Raw genomic sequence first — 10,000 nt, 5'->3', positions numbered from 1 at the left:
ATCCCCAGCTGCTGCTTCTGGCCAGACTTAATTAAATATCCACGCATTTTCCTTCTGGTGAAATGCAGACTATAGACTCGTCTGACATATTTATGTTTGGGAATATCACAATTTCACAGGTTTAAGGTCATTACACACTGGCGAATTAGCGACGCGATGCAAATAAGCGATCTGAAAATGCGAAATATTGCATGTTGCATGGATTGTATGCTTGTATTGATAGTACTTCCGCTTGTGTGCTTCAAAACACCACTGAGCAACTTCTATTGAAATGAATAGTGTCAAACTCAAGGCCCGGGGGCCAAATCAGGCCCGTGAATGAATGATCTTTGGCCCGCGGGATGATATTGAATTAGTATTACTAGAACTGGCCCTCTGGTATATTGCACAGACCACCTATAATACTACAAGTCCCACAATGCACTGCGAGTGCATTGGTGCGTATCGAGGGCCTGTGAGCGCAAGCCTGCATGCGTCTTCTCTTCACTATTGATCAGGAAGTATATTGTCTGTGGTCAACTTTCAGCTATGCCCCTCTCTCCTGTCTAAACGAAAGGTGGACTCTGAAAACAGGGGGTTTTCAAGTCAGGTGGGAGGCAGAGGGCAAACCTCTGTGTGGAGACAGTGTGGCTGTAATGAAAGAATATTATAGCTAAGAAGACTATGATAAGAAATGAATGCAACTGATTTGATTTATACTTTCTCATTTTACTATGAAAGCAGTGCTTTGTGTGAGGATCAAAGAACAGGAAACTGAGCTTATGATAATAATGCATTTTTAGTTTTAAATGCATTCACCTTTTTGCCGTTTGCCTGGGACTGCAGTCCGGCCCTCGACGACTTGTACCAATTCATTTATTTTGGCCCACTACACTGTGTATTTGAGTTTGACACCCCTGGGGTTAACCCGTGTGTGTGTGTGTGTGTGTGTGTGTGTGTGTGTGTGTGTGTGTGTTGGTGTACCAGCTCCATGCGCCTGCGGCTGCTGTCCTGCTCGCGGTGGCTCAGCTCCTCCATCTCCAGCCTCATGTCGTGCAGTCTCTGCTGGTAATACACAGAGTTCTCCCTCTCTCTGGCCTCCGTCTGGGCGCACTGCTCCAGCTCCTCGCCCAGACGCACCACGCTATCGCGCAGCCGCAGCACCAGCACCTGCATGGGGGGGAGGGGATGTTTTATTTGTATTTTTTAATATTTTTTATCCCACGATTTTGTAACCCGTTTTTCACCCCCTGTGTCAATCATCTAATGTGATTCTGGGCTCTACACACCCTCCACCAACCTAGTCCATTATATGGGGGACAAGGGGAGAGCAACGGACTTGAACTCATGCTTCCTTCATGCCTGAGTGTCCAAGTTGCTCCTTTACACCTGACAGGGGGGAGTTTCCCTGGTTGGACGTAGCGCGTGGAAGGAACACGTTATTCCAACCAGTTCCTTTCCACCCAGGAAATGTTTATATATTGTTTTATTCATTCATTCAGGACGGGATCAGCCAACCGAGGCTGGAAGTACCTTCGCTAAAAAAATGCGTGAAAAGAGGAGTTAACGGGCAATTATTGGGCACTTAGATTTTCCCGTAAAACTCACGCTTAGCGGGCATACATAATATACGGTAATATACAGGTGTGTATGATGGTATACAATTCGGGAGTTAACCGGAGTTTGTTGGAAAGTTTTAACGGGAGTTTCCTGTAATATACACATCATTCTGTATTCCATGCTTTTTGCGCAGTGCGGCCCCCGGGACAAACTGCCCCAAACTCTTCTCCCTTCTGGCTCCAAAACTATGGAATGCACTTCCCATTGCAGTCATAACTGCAGCCTCACTCCAAATATTCCACCGTATAGTCTGAGAACACACCTCTTCAGACTCCATCTCAGCCCATAGCACTTGCCATAGCACTTGCCCTAACCTCGACGACCTTACAGGCGTACTATATGCAAAGGCTCAATGTATGAACTGTAACATGAATAGCATTTTTATGTAGACATAGCACTCTATAGTATATATGTATAGTTTCATTATATTAGATATAATGCCACTGTTAGGTTCTTAGTTTACGTATGATTCATGATCATACGTAATCTGAAATCTGAAAATATGTTGTTCCAGGGACCGCCCCCCCAGAAGCAAAGATTTGAGTTAAAAACGTTCGCTGTGAAAGAATATATATTCAAAGATTTGCGCCACATTTTCACAATTTTTCTAAAATAGCTGACCTATACAAGCTCATAGCGCGGCACTCGGTGCCGCGCTATGAGCTTATAGATCTGCTATTTTTCAATAGCTGAAGTATATAACATAATGCTTTAAAACACCAAAAGGGGTTCACGCCCCAAAAATGGTTTAATAGAGCCTGTCTAGGATGAATAGAAGCCTGAGCGTCAGGTCAACGTTCATGGCAGACCGTGCTGTGTGTCTAGGTGAGACGTGGCATTTGAGAAGTCACAGCCTCCTCCTCGTGCGTTACCATGTCCTTATAATCCAATGCGTGAGGCGGCTGGGATTTGTCCATTTATTCTGTTCCCCCTTTATCCCTTTGACTAATTTATCTGGGAACCCCCTGGACCCAACGTTGAGATTGAGAACCGCTGATATATGATTAATATTTGGAATATAGAGCTCCTCAACCTAACCTTTTTTTGAGGGGCGGTATAGCCCCTCCTATATCCAGCTTTGAGGGTTTGTGTGTAAACACAAACATTGAAGACGCAAAATTCTGAGTGGCTGGAATGGAATGAGATTATGCATGATTGTATGATGATGTACGATGATAAGAGCGCCCCTATCACTTCACACGGGTGTGATTTTATATTTTAAACAGAACCTTGTCACCCATCTTAATTATCATGAACTAATGGGGGCTAAGATACAGTAGTTTTCACCTCAAGGACCCCCAGATTGACACTCATTATTAGCCTGTGGACCCCCATAAGAGAAGATTTGTATGGCCCTATCTCTGAGAACCCCAATTTATATTGTACAAATCAATGTTAATTTAACTCGGGTCCATTTGGTTCCATTTGTAGGCTACACTGCCAGAGTTACAGACTCCTAAGGGTCCATTTGGGTCCTATAACTATCATTTAGCTGGGGGGACCCCCTGGAACTCCCTCAAGGACCCCTGGGGGCCCCCTGGCACTCCCTCAAGGACCCCTGGGGCTCCCCGGACCCCCTGGAACTCCCTCAAGGACCCCTGGGGGTCCCCGGACCCCCTGGAACTCCCTCAAGGACCCCTCAAGGACCCCTGGGGGTCCCCGGACCCCCTGGAACTCCCTCAAGGATCCCTGGGGGTCCCCCGGACACCCTGGTACTCCCTCAAGGACCCCCGGCCGGACCCCTACTTTGAGAACCACTGCTCTCTCACTCACCTCAAACCTCTTCACTTGTCCTCTCTGGAACTCCAGCTTGTTCTCCAGGTCACACACACGGGCCTCCTGTTTACTGACGATACTGCGCCCCACAGTGGACGCCTCTAGGAACTGCACTCTGGACACATTCTTTTGGAGCTGCAGAGAGAGAGAGAGATTTCCATGTGATGGAACATTTTAGAACGTGCAGTGTTGTTTGTGGTTCATTTGAGGCAACAGCTCAGTGTGTACGGATCATCTGGTACTGCATACATGTGTAGATAATTCAGTGGTTCCCAAACTTCTTTTTAGCCCGTGACCCAAAAGAGAGGGTCCCACCGCCACCAGGCACACACAACCTTTTCAGATGGGGGTCCGCCGTCCGGGACCAAATATGTCTGTGGGGGTGTTTGACACAAAACGGTTTGAGAACCCACTGCCCTAAACTAAAGTTTTACACTGTATAAGGACATGTTACCTCTTCTGCCTATAGTCTAAAGCAGGGGTTCTCAACCCTCAGGGGGGGGGTCGCCAAATTATTTTGGGTGGGTCCCCAAAATATATATATATTTTTTAAACTGAATGGCTGGAAAAATGGAAATTAAGAGTTTACATAATAGTATGTGCAGGTGCATGCATAAACTCTCCTTAATGATTATATCTGGTTTCAGTATTCATTTATGATATATTTTCTCTATTATTGAGGTTTGCGGGGCAGAGGTCGTGAGACATGGCCAAAGCATTTCCGGGGGTCTCCCCAGCCAGAAACGTTATAAGAGCCCCTGCTTTTTTTTTTTTTTTTTTTAAGTATTACACTACAGTCACTGCGTGAAAATAGGAGTTAAAAGGTAATTATGGGCACTAGATTTGCCCGTAAACCTCAAGTTTAACAGGCATATATGGGGGGGCACGGTGGCACAGTTGGTAGTGCTGTCGCCTCACAGCTAGAAGGTCCTGGGTTCGATTCCCGCTGGGGACGCTGTGGGCACTGGCGGCGTGTTCCCTCCTCCGCGTCATCAGTGCCCATACCCGAGGCGGGGGTTGGCGATAGGGCCTTTCTGTGTGGAGTTTGCATGTTCTCCCTGTGTCCCCTAGGGTAGATACCCTCACAAAAAACATGCCGTAATCCTGGTCTCTAAAACTACCTCCCCTGGCCAGCCAGGGCGCCTGATGGAGGGGAAAAGGAACTGGTCGGAATAACGTGTCCCTTCCACGCGCTACGTCCGGCCGGGGAAATTCCCCTCTGTCAGGTGAAAAGAAGCAGCTTGGACTCCTCATGCATAGAAGAAGGCATGAGGTCAGTCCGCTGCCCCCTCAGGTTGGCAGAGGAAGTGTAGCGCCCAGGATTACTTAGATAATTGGCACTGGGTGAAAAGAAAAACTGGGTTACAAAATCGTGGGATAAAAATTTAAGTTAAAAAAAAAGAAAACAGGCATATACGGTAATATATACAGGTGTGATGGATGGTACAATTCAGGAGTTTACCTGAGTCTTTTGGAATGTTTAACAGGAGTTTCCTGTAACATACACATCCGTATTCCATGCTTTTTGCGCAGTGAGTGTTAAGGACATCTTACCTCCTCCTGGAGACTCTGTCTCTGCTTCTTCACTTCCTCCAGCTCCGCCTGAAGGTCTCTGATCTGGTTGATGTCATTGGAGGACTGACCACAGACACAGGGAGACCACAGACACAGGGAGAGGATGTTAGTGATATTATCATAATAGCGATAACTAGAAAAGTCGCAATATTGAAAAGAAAATGCAAAGTGTGGTTGCCGCAGTCGCTTACATAGGCCCCTCCCTAATTTGAGCATTTCTATAACACTTGGTCTTCTGCCCCCTGCATTTCTGTAGGCTTGCATGGCAACAGTTTGTTTATTTACTGTATGTTGTGTGTGATGTCAGACGTCAGGCTCCTGGTCATCCTACTGTACATATAACAACATAATAACAAGTGAAATGTCTTTTTACACTTTCACTTCATCTGAGTGTGAAATACGGAGGTCCATCTGAGACGAGAGTGAAGAGAGACACAGAGAAGAGCTTAAGAGTGCTATAGTATAAAAGACTATTGTCCTACAACCCCAACAGAGGAACCTATAGAACTCTCATTCTCATCTCCATCTTCAACCGCTTAACCGTAGTCGGGTCGCGGGGGCAACGGCTCCACCGGAGAGCTCCAGACATTCCCTCTCATCACAGGTCCATTCATAGCTGCACTTGATAATGGAAGGAACGAGTGAGGCCCAGCAATGTTCCCATGAGACTCGGGTTTCCTGTTCCGAGCGGCCATGTTGTGCCTCCACCACCCATCAACATGAACCCATGAAGAAGAGGAGCCACAACGACCTCTACTGCCAAACGCCGAGGAGTGAACAGATCCCGTCAGCAGCCTGTCAGCAGATAAACTGCTCCGTAACCAGCCGGAAACAAAGCCACACGGATGAACCAACATCTAACAGTCATCAACAGTTCACTACCAAGAACGTTATAGCTCTGCATGAGGGAGAAGAAAGGATCAATCCTTTCAGCCGCATCTGTAAACAGTGTGATAAGAGTTTCCGTAAGTTGCGTCAACTGCGGTCACACCAGCGTATCCACACCGGAGAGAAACCATACCACTGTAAACACTGTGACAAGCGTTTCAGGCACTCGTCGACTCTCAGGACACACGAGAATCTCCACACTGGAGAGAAACCATACAGCTGTGAACAGTGCGACAAGAGCTTCAAGCAATGGGCTCACCTACGGTCACACCTGCGTCTCCACACTGGAGAGAAACCGTACCACTGTACACAGTGTGAGAAGAGTTTCGGCCGGTTATATACGCTAAAGCTACACCTGCGTCTCCACACTGGAGAAAAGCCATACCACTGTAAGCAGTGTGACGAGAGGTACACTCACTTGTGTAGTCTTAAGGCACACATGCGTCTCCACACTGGAGAAACCGCATTGTAAACAGTGTGACAAGAGTTTCAAGCAGTGCTGATGTCGTCGACTAAAACTATGACTAAAAATGTTCGTCTACTATTAAATCTTTTCACTGACATGTGCGTGAGCGCATGCACATGTACATGTGTTTCAGAGAACCTAGTATGAGGGTTTGAACCCGGTACCTGTGCGATGAGGGCCTTGTGTTTCTTCATCAGCTCATTGAGGTCTTCCTGGTCCTCCTCCAGTCTCTTCAGCAGGTCCTGCTTCTCGTGCTGGAGGTGGTTTAACTGTTCATCCACCTGCATGAGCAGGAACACACTTTTACATCTGTTTAACATCATCCACCTGCATGAGCAGGAACGCACTTTCACATCTGTTTTAACATATGTTCATCTCTTCATCTTTTTCATGTACTGTATGTACAGGAGCACAGGCACTTGAAGTTCTACACTCACCCAACACTGTATGGTATAGTACTCAGACTTGAGTCACTATAACATGTGACTTTCACTTTTTGATTTACAACAACCCACCCATAAATCCCCCCACAGAGTCAGAATCAGCAGTCTTTTACCAGACTCTTCTGTTTGCAGATGTTCTCCAGCTCTATCTGAGCGTTCTCCAGCTCCTGAGCCAGGGTCTTCTGGTTGTTCTCTGCCTCGGTGGCTCTGGCCTCGTTCTCCTCAAGCTATAGTGGAGACAGACAGCGTGGTTGTTGATTTGAATACGTTGGATAACATCCATCATCTAGAGTTCTAGACTATCTTCAACAGTTTCAGAAGAGAAGGTGGTGTGAAATACTCCCTCCCTCCCCCAACCTGAGTGAAGTGTCCAATGGAGTCACCTGGAAGTGCAGCCTCTCTATGTCGTCCTTGTTGCTGCCGTTGGGCTGCTTCTGTCCCGGCTGGTCGATGGTGGACATCAGCAGCTGGGCGTCCACCAGCAGAGCGTGGGTCCTCTTCAGGTCCCTGCGGAGCCTCTTCTCCACGTCAAAGTCCCTGTGACCCACCTGCACCACAACAAGGCCGTTATTGAAACAGCAGCTAAAATCATCGGCACAGCATTATCTATACTAGTCTCCGTATAACATCTACACCACTCGCTGTACGAAGAAAGCCCACAACATCATTAAAGACACCAGCCATCCCCGCAAATACCCTGTTCCAACTACTCCAATGCACCATTTAATAATAATAATAATATCTCAGATTTATATAGCGCTTTTCTAAATACCCAAAGCGCTTTACAAGGGAACACTAGGAACAGACTTTATTAAGAGAAAAAAACAAAGTAAAACCTAACAGATACAGGGTTAAAAAGATAAAAGGATAAACGAGACGTCAACTGGGGAAAGCTATTTTGAAGAGGTGGGTTTTGAGTGAGGTTTTGAAAGAGAAGAGAGAGGGAGCAGCTCTGAGATGGTTGGGGAGTTCATTCCAGAGTTTGGGGGCCGAAACATAGAAGGCCCTGTCCGTCCCCCCAGGTGCGGTACTTGGCCTTGCGGACCTTCAGGAGGTTGGCTTCACTGGACCTGAGGGAGCGTTTACCATTTACTCCCTTCCAAAAAAACGCTACCAGAGCATCAGATCTCGTACCACCCGTCTCAGTAACGGTTTCTTCCCCCAGGCTGCTGAACAGCTGCCCTTTCTTTTGTTTTTGTGTTCTTGTCCTGTTTACACTGGTGTGTCTATAAGACTGAGAGTGCTCGAACAAAAATAATTTAATTGTATTTATACATTATGACAAATAAACCTGAACCGGAACCTGGAGCTTTTTACAAGGTGTTAATGGGTGTTACCCATTACAATCAGAACTGCAGCCTCACTCCCACTCTTCCATCGTAGTCTGAAAAGCCATCTTTCTAGACTCCATCATGGCCCGTAGCACTTGCCCTAGCCCCCCTTAGATAGCACTTTATGTTGACTTCTTAGATAGCATTTTATACAGACGTATAGCATGTTACGTAGACAGCACTAGAATTGCATTTCATGTAGTCATACTGTAGCACTTTATAGTATAGTATAGTTTATATTAGATTTTCATTATTGCGAACGCAGTGATTGCGAGCACTTACTATGAGACCTAGCAGATCATGCATGTGTGTCTGTGTGTGCGTGTGTCCCCCCTTTGTGCCCATATATGGAGCTACGTCCAAATATGGAGTGTGTTGCATACTGTCTGTCTGTCTGTCTGTCTGTCCCGCTTTTGTGCCCATATATGGAGCTGCGTGATGTGTCACCATGACTCAGCCATAACCATATAAGGAGTCCCCAAAGCAGCTATACGTCCAAAACCCAAATATGTATATGAGCTGCGTTCGCTTCCCACGTTTGCGCGTCTTACTGGTATAGATATTCCACGGTTAGGTTCTTAGCTTACGCATGTTCATGATAACTACTTTTTATGTAAATGTTATGTATTGCCATGCTTTTTGTTGCTTAATGTAAGTCTCTCTGGATCAAGAGCGTCTGATAAATGCCTACATTGTTACAATAATGCTTCTGGTCTCCACTGTATCCTATGAGGTCTGCTGGGGTCATATAGGAATATGAGCCTACATGTTATTTAATAGGAGTTGTCCTTTCCTGTAGTTTACCTGGTCACACAGAGTTGTCCTTTGATGTACAGTAGTTTACCTGGTCACACAGAGTTGTCCTTTGATGTACAGTAGTTTACCTGGTCACACAGAGTTGTCCTTTGATGTACAGTAGTTTACCTGGTCACACAGAGTTGTCCTTTGATGTACAGTAGTTTACCTGGTCACACAGAGTTGTCCTTTGATGTACAGTAGTTTACCTGGTCACACAGAGTTGTCCTTTGATGTACAGTAGTTTACCTGGTCACACAGAGTTGTCCTTTGATGTACAGTAGTTTACCTGGTCTCACAGAGTTGTCCTTTCCTGTAGTTTACCTGGTCACACAGAGTTGTCCTTTGATGTACAGTAGTTTACCTGGTCACACAGAGTTGTCCTTTGATGTACAGTAGTTTACCTGGTCACACAGAGTTGTCCTTTGATGTACAGTCGTTTACCTGGTCACACAGAGTTGTCCTTTGATGTACAGTAGTTTACCTGGTCACACAGAGTTGTCCTTTGATGTACAGTAGTTTACCTGGTCACACAGAGTTGTCCTTTGATGTACAGTAGTTTACCTGGTCACACAGAGTTGTCCTTTGATGTACAGTCGTTTACCTGGTCACACAGAGTTGTCCTTTGATGTACAGTAGTTTACCTGGTCACACAGAGTTGTCCTTTGATGTACAGTAGTTTACCTGGTCACACAGAGTTGTCCTTTCATGTACAGTAGTTTACCTGGTCTCACAGAGTTGTCCTTTGATGTACAGTAGTTTACCTGGTCACACAGAGTTGTCCTTTCATGTACAGTAGTTTACCTGGTCACACAGAGTTGTCCTTTGATGTACAGTAGTTTACCTGGTCACACAGAGTTGTCCTTTGATGTACAGTAGTTTACCTGGTCACACAGAGTTGTCCTTTGATGTACAGTAGTTTACCTGGTCACACAGAGTTGTCCTTTGATGTACAGTAGTTTACCTGGTCACACAGAGTTGTCCTTTGATGTACAGTAGTTTACCTGGTCACACAGAGTTGTCCTTTGATGTACAGTAGTTTACCTGGTCACACAGAGTTGTCCTTTGATGTACAGTAGTTTACCTGGTCACACAGAGTTGTCCTTTGATGTACAGTAGTTTACCTG

At 46.0% G+C, this 10,000-nt stretch overlaps 1 protein-coding gene across 2 annotated transcripts in view; it reads right to left on the bottom strand.

Annotated features, from left to right (window-relative positions):
• myo18b (myosin XVIIIB) overlaps positions 1-10,000 on the bottom strand; it is a 70,207-nt gene that overhangs the window by 10,983 nt on the left and 49,224 nt on the right. For both annotated transcript variants that reach the window (XM_080756259.1, XM_080756260.1), the window contains 6 exons: positions 7,131-7,295; positions 6,861-6,974; positions 6,469-6,585; positions 4,930-5,013; positions 3,373-3,510; positions 964-1,149 (listed from right to left, as the gene is read on the bottom strand). In XM_080756259.1, the coding sequence (XP_080612385.1) occupies positions 964-1,149; positions 3,373-3,510; positions 4,930-5,013; positions 6,469-6,585; positions 6,861-6,974; positions 7,131-7,295 (804 nt within the window). The remainder of the gene's footprint in view (positions 1-963; positions 1,150-3,372; positions 3,511-4,929; positions 5,014-6,468; positions 6,586-6,860; positions 6,975-7,130; positions 7,296-10,000) is intronic.

This window comes from Protomyctophum bolini (assembly GCF_963924005.1).
Source record: "Protomyctophum bolini genome assembly, chromosome: 22".
In the NCBI taxonomy this organism is placed as follows: Eukaryota; Metazoa; Chordata; class Actinopteri; order Myctophiformes; family Myctophidae; genus Protomyctophum; species Protomyctophum bolini.
This window is presented reverse-complemented; position numbering and strand designations above follow the sequence as displayed.